Raw genomic sequence first — 12303 nt, 5'->3', positions numbered from 1 at the left:
ACGCAACGAAGCTGAAAACTCGCCGACCAAACTAATTTATGTCTTTAAAGCAGTGTCAATAAAAACCAAAAGCTCAATGGCTTTTTCTTGAACTTGACAAAACATTTCTGAAATTCATTTAGAATAATAAACAAGCTAAGGAAATCTAAATGAAGGGAAAGAAAAGGGAAAAGCCGTGCTCTACACCAGATATGCAAACACACTTTCAGTTATAATTACTAAAGATGTGGAACAGAAAAATGAAATAAACACCCAGAAGCCATGGAATAAAGACAAAGAAAAATAAAGACACATTATAAACCTCCAGGGCAAGGAACGATTATCTCATAGATGCCACCAGGGCAGCTGTCTGTGATCAGGAAAGAGATCAATTGAGGCCTTCACCTTATGCCACATCCCAAAATACGTTCCAAGCAGATTAGATCTTTAAATATAAAATACAAGCCAAAAAGTCACAGAAGAAAACAAAATTTATTAAGTCAATAAAGAACTTTCTAATCTTAAATGGAATAGACCTATGAAGCTCCAAAATAAGTTAACACTTTCTATACAAAATAATCATAAAGAAAAACAAGAAGTTAAACTTCTGTACAGAGTGAGCAGAAGAAGAGATAAAGGCGCTCTGGTTGTGATGAGACCATTGGGAAAAGAGGGGGTAAAAAATGCTTCCTTATTAGTAATCAAGTGAGATGCTGTTTCTATTAAAAAGTCTTAAGTATGCAGTAAAGCCGACCCTCTGGGTGTACACGTGCGGGGTCTGACCCAGGTGCAGGCATCTGTGGGCCCATCGCCGGGGCCCCGGCCCAGCACTGCGGCCCGTGCTCTGCCTTCTGCCTGGCTCCCTGGCCCCTCCCGGCATGTCCCCCACAGGGCCTGGCGCCCTGCGGACCTCAAGGCCTCTCTCGCACGTGGCCCCTCAGACCCTTTACGGAGCCCCGGACACCGGTCGTCGGCCGTCTCCATGCTGAGCGGCAGGGCGGCGGCTGACCAGGGGTCTGTCCGCTCACCAGTTCAAGGTCGCCTGCCTGGTTATTAACAGCTCTGGTGACCATGAGTTACCCTCACTGGATTCGGGCCACAGGTTCACAAGTTCCAGGCCTGGGAAAGATGAACGTAGGAAACCCACCGGCCCTTCACGAAGGCGCTGACCTGCAAGGAGGGAACGGCTGATCGCCAGCCAGAAGCACCTGCGTGGGCAGAGGGGGAAGAAGCCGCTGACGCAGAGCTGACCTCCCGAGGAAACCATGGCTCGGGACCCGCCCGGGCCTCAGGGACAGCTTCCCGACAGGGAGGCTCTCATCCTGAACGCGGTCTGGCTCTTCCTTTATTAGAAGTCCTCTGACTCCTTGCTCAATGCGCGGTCGTTTTCAGCACACAGACCTTTTATGCGCTTTGTTAGAATTATACACAGGAATTTCATTCTTGGAGAGTGAGCAGGGATGGTATAATGTCTTAGATTTCAGCTTCCCTAACTGCTCACAGATGTCATATTCGTATTATACACACGTATCATGGAAAGTGAATTCAGCAAGGTTGCGGGATATAATGGGATTCCCAGGTGGTGCTAATGGTCAAGAACCCGTCTGCCAATGTAGGAGACGAAAGAGACACGGGTTTGGGTTTGACCCCTGGGTCGGGAAGATCCCATGGAGGAGGGCATGGCAATCCTCTCCAGTATTCTTGCCTGGAGAAGCCCACAGACAGAGGCGCCTGGCAGGCGATGGTCCACAGGGTCACAAAGAGCGGGACACGACTGAAGTGGCTGAGCACGCAGGATGTAAGAGCAACACAGAATCACCGACGAACTCACTGCATTCGTTTTTTTAAAAAACTTCTTGGGCTCGTCTGTGTAGACAAAGACGTCATCTGCGAAGAGGAAAAGTTGTGCATTGCCTTTCCTCACTGCTCTGTTGGATCAGACAACAAAAGAACAGGAGAAATTCAGACCAAGGTGAGCAGAGACACCAGAACCACAGACGAAACAGCAAGCTGAATTCAGTAACGTGTGGAAAGAAAAATATACCACAGATGAGGGCGATTTACAGCAGGAATGCAAGGCTGGTTCAACATATTCGTAAAAAATTTTCACAGTAACCCACCACACCGACAGTGTAAGGAAGAAAAACCAGATGAGCCTATAAGTGATGCAGAAAAGCATTTGAAAAAACTCAACACCTAACCTGACAAACGCTCTCGGCGGGCTCAGACTGGATGGGAACGAGCAGGGGCATCTGCAAAGAGCCCAGAGCTGACCGCGCGCCCCCTGGACCAGGACGAGGGCCAGTGCCCACGCTGACCACCGGTGCCCGGCACACCTCAAGTCCCAGCCGCACGGCAACAGGGGGAGAATGTGTGACACAAGGCGTCAGATCCACAGGAACAAACGCAGCAGGCCCTGCTCACAGACGACACGACTGCAAGAGTGAAAACCGAACCCTCCCAGAGCTGACTGGCCTCAGCGAGGCCACGGGCTGCGAGCCCAGCACAAACCAGCCACATCTCGGCGTCGCTGTCGTCGTCGGTCGCGTCCCGCGCCTTCGGCCCCCGGATTGCAGTCCGCCAGGCTCCCCGGTCCGTGGGATTTCCCGGGCAAGAATGCTGGGGAGGGCTGCCATTTCCTTTTCCATACACAAGCACAGAACAATGGAGACGATAAAGAAAAACACGCACGGAGGAGAACTAAAAATTAACAAAAATGAAAGACACAAAAGTCTATTTCTAACAAAACATGTAACTGGTGTGTATGCTGAAAACCACAAGATGCAGATGAACGAACTCGAAGAAGGCCTGAGTAAGTGGAGAGACACACTGGTTCTGAACTGGGAAGACTCAGCACATTAATGATACAGATTCTCCTCAAACTGATCTACAGATTCAATGGATTCGCTGTGTAAAGGTCACCAGGATTTCTGCAGATACAGACGCGCTGAACCTAAAGCTAAACAGAAAGGCAACAGAAACAGGGTTGCCAGACGATGTTGAAAAAAGAGCGTGAAGTGGGAGGGATTACACTGCTGACCTTAAGACTTGCCGTCCAGCTACCAAGACACTGCGGGGACGCTCGGAGCTGCAAGCAGGAGGGCCGGTGAGGAGACAGGACCACGGCGTCAGTCAGCTGACGTGACAAACGAACAGAGGTGACCGACGGAGGCACGACACCATTTCAACACACGATGCTGGAGTAACAGGACATTTACAGGAGAAAGTCCCCCAGACAAAAAAGTCCCCCACCGCAACCTGAATCTCACATGACAGGAAAAATTAACAAAATGGGTCACAGATTTCAATGCAGAAATAAAAGACTTAAGAGATAAAACATGAGGAAAAAGGGTTTTGACCTTGGCTTTGCCAAAGTCCCTAGATCTGACTCCTAAAAGAGAAGAACTGATCACTAGAGCACATCCAAGTTATAGGTGTTTGCTCTGAGAAAGCCTCTGCTAGGAAACGCAACCCCCAAACTCAAGCCAAAGACAAAGAATGGACAAAAGCTTGGGCCTCCACCCACCCAAGGGGATACAGGAAGGGCTAACGTGAAACAAATGAGGCTCAACATCTTTACCCGTCAGGGAAACGCCAGTCACAGCACGGTGGGCCTCCACTGTGACTACCTGGGAATGACTGAAGGGCCCAGAGCTGGTGGGACGTGCAGCCACGGACCCCCGTGGGGCCAGCGTGGGTGCGGAACCACAGCGAGCCTGGAGGCTCACAGTGCACGAACCACGTGACCCAGTGATCCACCGCCGGCATCACCCAAAGAAACCAAGAACGCTCACAGGAACCGGCACAGTTACGTCCTGCCTTCCCTTTCCAGGTTTGGTCACGGTCTGGGCATGTCTGACCCACCCTCTGTGGCTCGGGTTCCACGTCAGCTCCGCTCGAAGCCACCACAGTGCTTTTCAGGTCCACCTACGTGCTGCTCGGGCATTCGAAGACCCCAGCAGGCCTCCCTCCCGCCTGCTGCAAGGCCGGGAATGCCAGTGAGAAGGACGACGCGGTTCTGCTGGGGGGGCGGGGAGGGGGAGGACACGACTCCTGCCTCCGCTCCCCACTTCCCTGCGGTCTTCCTGGCTGTTCAGAGGCGGCCCCTCCAGCTGAGAACCACCATCGGGGAAAGTGCAGGCAAGGCCCTTCTTGCTGCACGCTGGGGGCTCTCCCTGCTCCCCGAAGGCTAGGTGCTCAGAGGCCAGTTCCTGTTGAGTACGGCTCTCTGATCCAGGTTACACCCACCTCTACGCCTCAGGTAGCCAGACCAGTGGCCACATGTATCCCTAAGTCCACCACCTTGTGCCGGGTGCCGAGCCACGTGGAGCCTCAGCGTCCTCACGGGTGACCCGCGGCGGCCCAGACTCTGTGCTCAGCACTGTGACGTCCCGGCCAGTGCTAATCCAGGCCGGCGGCTCCGGCCAGGGGCCCCAGTGCCTCCCCCACGCCCCGGCAGCCCTGTCCTCCCCCTACAGGGCGGGCGCTGGCTGAAGTGGGCAAGGGGGTGAGCCTCGGTCTGCAGATAGACAGAGCAGACGGCACAGCTGCTGCGGGCCGGCCCACGGCCGCCTCCCCATGGTGGCCTCTTCCCCGAGCAGAGCGAGCAGGGCTCCAGGCAGGGGCCCAGGCACAGCCCTCTCCAGGGACCCTCGGGATTGGTGGCACAGTCAGGCAGGGACAAATCTGATCACCTCCTGTGTGTTGCTCTGACAAGATTAGGTATTTTAATATTAATGCATTACCTAATTAACCCCCAGTTAGTAATCTCTCTGGCCCAGGCTGGGTGGGTGGGGAGCCACGCGCGGAGCTGAGCCAGCTCAGGAGGGGGCGGGGGCGGGGGACGGGGTGCAGGCTCCCGCCAACCGAGGGCCGAGGTCCAGGAACACCTGTCGTGGTGTGGTCACCTGCGGCCGGGCGGCTGCCCCGCACCGTCCCTCCCGGCCCCCAGAACGGCTCCCGGCATGAGGGCAGCGAGGCTGACACCTCCAGGGAGCCGGGGCACCTCCACTGCTGGGCTGCCCCCATCCTGGCCGCCAGCTGTCACGGTGAAGACCACGCCCACCTACACGACCGCCAGGGCATCTGCAGGCCGAGAGCCAAGGCCACCCCGTATACACAGCAGATGAGCCCATCCGGGGTGCGGGGCTGGCCCGTGGGCCACGGGGTAAAGCGGGGAGGGCCCTCTCTCCATGACGAGACTCTGGAGGTTAGGGCGCCCGTGTGTTGAGATTTTTATGGCTGGAGGGAGGTCACAGGTCAGAGCCTGGCTCCGTTGCTGGAGTCCTGGGTGCTGAGGCAGACGCGGACGGCCTGGGAGGGCGTTTGCTGAGCTGTGACTCTGCTGACCATGCGAAGCCTGGCCAGACAGAAACACAGCAACAGAGGCCAGGCTTTGACGGCACGCTCCGTGCACAGGCGGCCACCCATTCAGCTATTCAGTGCCCTCGCCATCTGTCCTCTGGGAGCTTAGGAGCCACCAACGAGGCACCGGGCATTCTCAAGGCTCCCGGGGACCTGGAGCAGCGCCCGAGGTCCCAGCGCCAGAGTTGCTGCTGAGAAGGGACGTCTTGTGATCCCTGGCCCTTGACCCACTTTTCCAGTGTGTGTGGGGGCTTTCTGCCACCACGGGCCCTGCCCAGCACCCCCACACGTAAAGGCAACCCCTCCGTGCTGTGAAAGGTCCCTGAGACAGCGCGGGTGTGCCCTGTCCTCCCGGCCTCTGGGGAGCAGCTAGGACTCAGACAGTGGCCCCCTCGGGCTGCCGGCTCCTTGACTTGCCTCACCTTTTCCTCCTGTTTCCCATCTCACTGTCTTGTTTCTCTGCTTTTCAGATTAACTTTCTCAGTTTTATCTTAAAAATCCACTATTTAGATCATCATTTAACTCTTTTATATTCTTAACTTCCAGAAGTTCGTTGTCTTTCATTTTGGAGAAATTTGAAGTCTCTCGTCCGTGTGCTGCTGTTGAAAGCCCCTCCCTGTCTCCAAGGACACGCTTTCCGGAGGTCTCCACCCCTCTGATGGCCCGTGTCCTCCGGGCACACTTTCCCACTTGCTTGCTCTGCACCCCCGCACACGTCAGCCAACCCTGGTCAGAGCCAGCACTGGGCTCTCCCAGCCAGTCAGCTCAGCTCAAGGGCCACTGAGCAGTAACTGAGCGTCTGAGGGGGCCTCCAGCTTCAGCACCTTCACGTCTCCTCGGGTTGATCAGGCTCCAGGGGGTGAAAGGGGCAGGGGTGAGGGCCCCTGGGATTCTGACCCAGCAGGTCTGAGATGGAGCCCGGGGACCTGGATCTCCACACACACCGGGGGAAGCGCTATGATCCGACTTTGCTGGGAGAGAGGCCGCAGCCCACAGATGGAGCTGGGTCAAGCCTGGGGTCGGTGGGCCTCTCGGTTATGCCTTGGGCGCGCATCCTTCGTGCTCCTGAGCTTGGCAGTCACGCCCCTCCCCCAGCGCCACTTGCTGCCAATTCCTGGCCTTTGGGGAGAGTCGTGGCATCACTCAGCCTGGTTCAGGCCATGACCACAGCTGCCTGGAGTCCTTCTTCCTAAGTCACTCACCATTAAACCACCCGCCCACCGGCTGTCCCAACTGCAGAGGTGCCACGGTCCCACTCTCTGTGGTGCCTCAGGGAACATGGCAGAGCTGGGGCCCAGGTTCAGCCAGCCGTCTGTCCGGACGCCCACAGTGTCCTTGGGCACGTGTCGGGCGCCCCAGGAGGCTCCGAGCAGCTGCGTCCCCACAGCTGAGCACGCAGCCTGCCGGTCGGAGGAGTGGCAGACTTGAGGAGTAAACGGTCTGTCACATCAGATGGTGTGAATGCTTGTGCAGAACGAAGAGACACCTTGAGCGCCCGAGTCTGCATTCCCAGCTCCTGAACTCGTCAAGGACACAGGCGACTCGCGAAGCGGGGCTGCAGGAGCCCGGGGAGAGAACAGGAGTGCGGGCCTGGAGACCACGCTTGGCCGCCCGCCTGCTGAGGGCCCTGCGGGAGGCCTCTCACAGCTCTGCGGGCCGGGAAGCCCACCCCGGGCCGCAGGGACCCCCTCACGGCGGCCTTGGCGGCTCAGCCGTGGTTTGGCCACAGAACAACCTGGGCGGCACCGGGCAGCCAATGCCAGGCTCCTGAAGACAAGACGGGAGAGGCAGGTGGGGGCAGGAAAGGGCGTGCACGCGTCTACAGGACGGTGTGCACCTCACACGGTGCCTCGGTCACCGTCCACCAGCCCCACACTCGGTCACGGCAAAGCAGCTGGAGAGCGGGTGCGGCCTGCGGAGCCAGGGCTTCGGGAGGGGCCGGCAGACCTGCACTTCGGGGTCCCTGCTGAGCCTGGCGGCACACAGACCCCCGCCTCACAGATGACCCTGGGCCGACAGGCGTGGGACCAGGACCGCTCGGGACGCCCTGGGGACGGGGAGCAGGCAGAATGCGGCCCCGCAGGACGGCCGGGCTCGCTCCGGTCAAGGCCGCGGCTGACCGAGGCCTCCAGGCCCGCGGGCCAGTGCTGGGCCTGCCTCCCACCTCCACGGCTCACAGGACAGTGACCGCTGACCAGACACCCCGAGAAAGGCTGGCTCCACGCGGAGGTCGACAGTGGGAGCTCACGGGCTGGAGGAGCTGCACCCACGACCCCGGGGACGGGGCGACGGCAGAGCCCGGCTCCAGACAAGACAACGCCTGCATTCCCTCTCCAAGCCTGACACGGCAGACACGGGCGGAGGAAGCGGAAAGGGCTTCCCGGGGGAAAAGCTGCTTGGAAACGCAGGCAGCAAATGTCAGGAAAACAGCAGCCGTGTCCTCCCGACGCGGACGCCCCGCAGACATCGCGGGGGTGGGGGGGTGAGCAGAGCCAGCAGCAGACACGGGAGCGGGGGCCGTGCTCCAGGGGCGCCAGGGAGGGCACCCCTCCCCCCACCAGCCACTCGAGGCCCAGGGCAGGCAGCCGCGCCTGGCACCTTCTGACAAAGGAGAGAGGCTGCAGGCGGCCTCCAGCCCCCAGGCTCCCCCTGGGCCTAAACTGGCTGGCCCCTGAGAAAATGGAGCCCCCAGACGATGCCCTCCCTGCGTGGCGGTGATGGACCCGCCTCTGCCTGAGGGCCGGCCTCGGGGACCTCGGCGCGCAGCAGGCACTGTACTGCCTGGAGACAGAGAAGCTCCGAGGTCAGAGACTGCGGCCCCAAGGTAGAGCTGCAGAGCGGGTGAGACCCTCGAGGTGGAAGAGGCAGCTCCAACCCCGCCTGCCTGTCACAGGCCCCTGCAGAGGGCTCGCTGGGTCCGGAAGCGTACTCAGACTGTGAGAGATGGCCCCTGCTTCCCGGAGCACTGGTGTCCTTGTGATTAATGGACACACACGCGCTGATAAACAGTATTAACTTGTTCCTGGGTTGGAGAGATGCCACCTCGGGTCCTCACCGCGCTCACTCTGCAGACCGGGGCCCCCACCCCCCGGAGGCCCGTGGCCCAGCTCCTGCACAGGCTGGACGGAGGGACGGATGGAAGGACCGGGGCCTACCTGCCACCTCCCGGGACGAGGGCAGCCCCGCGGCGGCCTCCAGGTGGGCGGTGACGGGGCCGCCGGCCTCCAGGGCGCGGACGAGCTCCCGCAGCCGCGCACACTCCTCCTGCAGCTGCTGCTGGTCCTCTCGGAGTCGCTGCCGTGCCGCGCCAGCTGGGTTCAGGCTCAGGTGCAGCACCTTGGTCTTGCTCTGGTCGTAGTCACCCTGCGGGAGGGCCACAGGCAGGCGGTCAGAGCCCCCAAGGGCGAGCGCGAAGAGAAGCCAGCCCACAGGGTGCCCCCCATCTCTGGGGCATCGGCAGGAGGCAGCGTGCGAGCCCCCCGCTCTGATCCATGTCCCCCTGAGCATCGGCATCCAGTGTGTGCTTTCAGACACTATCCGCGAACGTCTGGGTCCTCACCAGCCTCGCAGGGACCCTCCTGCCCCAGGCTTTTCACACTGAGACCCGGCTTCTAAAATTCAAACACTTGAGAAAGCCATGACACTAAAGTGGAGTCCCCGCACGCCTCACTGTCATGGCTCCTGTTACTGACACACAACGCCAGACCTGAGCGCAGAAGGGGACGGCTGCGGGCAGAGCTGCTCTGGGGCCTGGTCGCCAGGAGCAGATGGTCAGTGAACGTCCACGCTGGATGGGTGCGCATCCCTGCAGGCATGTTACCCGGTGCACACGCCCAGGCCATGCCCTGGAGGAGGCCTGGGCCAGCCCGGCCTCAGCTTCCTGCCACACGCATCAGGGAGTCCTCACCCCCGTGAGGCTCGCCCCTCATCCCCGTGAAGCTCACCCTCATCCCCGTCAGGCTCGCCCCTCATCCCCGTCAGGCTCGCCCCTCATCCCCGTGAAGCTCACCCTCACCCCCGTGAGGCTCATCCCCCACCCCCGTCAGGCTCGCCCCTCACCCCCGTCAGGCTCGCCCCTCACCCGTCAGGCTCGCCCCTCACCCCCGTCAGGCTCGCCCCTCACCCCCGTCAGGCTCATCCCCCACCCCCATCAAGCTCACTGGCACCAAGTGAGGTCACCTAGAGTCACCCCAACAGCTAAGCACAGGCGGGGAGCAGACAGACCGCTGCTGAGTAAACCCCACCCTCAGTTCTGTCCCCACCGTTTGGCCCAGAGTCCCCAGGAGAGGCAGCTCGGCTCTGAGGCCCCGGAAGTCAAAGGAGGAGCCGCGTGTCTCTGGCTGTCACTCCCTGAGCCCCTCTGACAAGCAGGAGCCCTGCAGGGCAGGCGCGAGGGGAAGGCCTGGGCCTCGGCGAGGGGAGCCCAGGGGTCTCCCCCAGGTGCGGGGAGAGAGGCATGCTGTGTCCCTGGCCGAGGGCCGTGGGCTGCCGGCCGGGCCCACCCGCCTCCCAGGGAGGGCCGCTGGGCCAGCTCAGCAGTCGTCTTCCTCCACTCCAACAGCGAGACTCCCTCTTGGGACACCCGACCTCCGCCTGGGGCCTCTGCCCACGGCTCCGTCCTCCACGGGCAGCAGCGGGAACAGCACCGTTACCCAGATCACCAAACCCCCGGGAGGTGGGGCAGGCCGGCAACATGGCTGTGCCGCAGAGCAGCCGCCCCAGCACGGGAATGAAGCTGCGAGGACGCCAGCCCTCCAAGGCATCAGAGGCTTGTGTGGCCACTGCCGGCCAGCCCTCGCCAGCCTGCTAACTGTGGCCCTAAAAGGGAGGGGGCGTGTGGAGACGCTGCCAGCCCTTCTGCCCCAGGCACGGGGAGGGCCAGCAGAGGGCGGGGAGGTGGAGGGGCTGACGGCTGGCTCCCCGTGCATTTCTGAAAACCTTGTAAGAGCCTCAAAGAGACACGGTGTAACTCCGGTGAGTCACAGGCTGTCAGGCAGGAAGGGATCTTATTTCGTCCGATTCTCACAGCCTGGGAGACACAGCCAGGCATGGAGTCCGTCCACCCCGCATGCTCGGGCAAAGGCCCCGCGGCCAGCAGGGGGCGCCCGGGGACCCGCGTGTCCCACGGGCGCCGGGTCGGGGGTGCAGGGAGAAGACAAGCACAGACATGTTCTGCAAAGGGCCATGTTGGCACAGACGTGCCAGGCGGTGCTGGTCACACCGTCTGTCCCCGCGGGGCAGCGACAGAGAAGGCAGGAAGGAGGGCAGGGAGCACCGTGCAGACCTTGAAGCTCTGCACAGGCAGCCGGGCGGGCACCGGGTGGGGGAGCGGCTGACCTGACGGCGGGTCAGGGCCAGGCCAGCACCTCCCGGCGGGACCACTGCCAGGAAGAGGTGCTGGACGGGGGGCACCCCCGTGCAGGAGCGTCGGACTGAGTCCTCACCTCACACTGCACGAAAGTGACCCCAGAGTGGATAAAGACCTAAGCATGAGAGCCAGTGTTGGCAGGAGACACAGGCACTGGGTTTGGTCTTGGATTCTTCCACATGAGACTAAAAACAAGGAACATGACACTAAAAACAAGAAAAACATACATTTTTCTTTTGAAAAATGTAGACACACTGGACTTCAAAATGAAAAACTTCTGTGCTTCAAAGCACACCACCAAGGAAGCGAAAAAAACAACACCCAGAGCAGGAGGAAGTACTTGTAAATCACTTCTCTGGTAAGAGACTTGATCCAGAACACATGAAGAGTTCCTGCAACTCGGTAACAGAGGGGAAAAAACAAAAGAAAACAAACTTATGTAAAAACGGGCAAAGGTCTGAACCAATCCTTCTCCAAAGAAGATATACAAACAGCCAATGAGCACAGGAAAAGATGCTGGACACCAATGTCATCAGCGATCAGGGACACCAGAATCGGAACCAGAAAGAAACATCACTTTGCACCTGCCAGGCAGGAATGACGAAGGCAGTCTCTGTGAGGACAGAGAAACTGAGCCCTGCTGCTGCTGGGGCAGAAAATGGTGCTTCCTCCATGGAAACCAGTTCCTCAAACAACCAGACAGTGACCACGTGGTCTGGGCTTCCCAGGGGGCTCAGGGGTGAAGAATCCACCTGCCAATGCAGGAGACGTGGGCTGGATCCCTGGGTCGGGAAGGTCCCCCGGAGAAGGAAATGGCAACCCATTCCAGTGTCCTTGCCTGGGCAAATACCATGGACAGAGGAGCCTGGTGGGCTACAGTCCACGGGGTCAGAGAGAGTCAGACACGATTGACAAAACCACCACCACCAGCACCACACGATCCAGCGAGTCTACACCCAGGGACACACCCGAGAGGAATAAAAACACACGTCCACAGAGAAACTTGTACACAGATGTTCACAGCAGCACCATCCACGTGTCCACCCACACCAGGGGGTATGACGCAGCCGTGAAGAGGAGCAGAGCGCCGACACCGGCTGCGACGCGAACGATCCCGGAAAACACTGCCCGGGGACTTCCCGCGCAGGGGCTCGCCGGGAACTAAGATCTCACACGCCCCGGTGCGGCAAAACGGGAAAGAGAAAAAACCGCGCTCGGGGGGCGAAGCCAGTCACAGACCACACACACGCCGCCACTCGCGTGACTGTCCCGGCAAGGACAGCTCCAGGCGCAGAGAGCAGAGCAGCGGCTGCTGGAGGCGGGAGGGGGCGGGGCGCGCAGGGCGACGGCCAAGGGCCTGCGGGGTTCCCTCCTGAGCGGATAGGATCGTTCGCAATCTGTGTGGTGATGGCTGCTCGCTACCTGTGAAAGTATGAAACCCACCGAACCGCACGCTTCACACGGGCGAGCTCTGTGGTGTGTAAATCGTATCTCAATAAAGCTGTTTTTAAGAAAGAGATGAAAGAAGAGAGGAAGAACACACAGCAGAACGCGTGCGGGCGCTCCATCCGCCCTGAGAGCCTGCCCGGCAC

At 59.9% G+C, this 12303-nt stretch overlaps 1 protein-coding gene across 3 annotated transcripts in view; it reads right to left on the bottom strand.

Moving 5' to 3' along the window:
• MAD1L1 (mitotic arrest deficient 1 like 1) overlaps positions 1-12303 on the bottom strand; it is a 233028-nt gene that overhangs the window by 33973 nt on the left and 186752 nt on the right. For 2 of the 3 annotated variants that reach the window (XM_043456237.1, XM_043456239.1), the window contains one exon: positions 8499-8706. In XM_043456237.1, the coding sequence (XP_043312172.1) occupies positions 8499-8706 (208 nt within the window). Of the gene's footprint in view, positions 1-8498; positions 8707-9930; positions 10227-12303 lie in introns of those variants that run through there. The other variant, XM_043456238.1, reaches the window with a different exon arrangement.

The sequence above is a fragment of the Cervus canadensis genome, chromosome 32, assembly GCF_019320065.1.
Source record: "Cervus canadensis isolate Bull #8, Minnesota chromosome 32, ASM1932006v1, whole genome shotgun sequence".
Classification (NCBI taxonomy): Eukaryota; Metazoa; Chordata; class Mammalia; order Artiodactyla; family Cervidae; genus Cervus; species Cervus canadensis.
The sequence above is the reverse complement of the archived record's forward strand: the minus strand, read 5'-3'. Positions and strand labels throughout refer to the sequence as shown.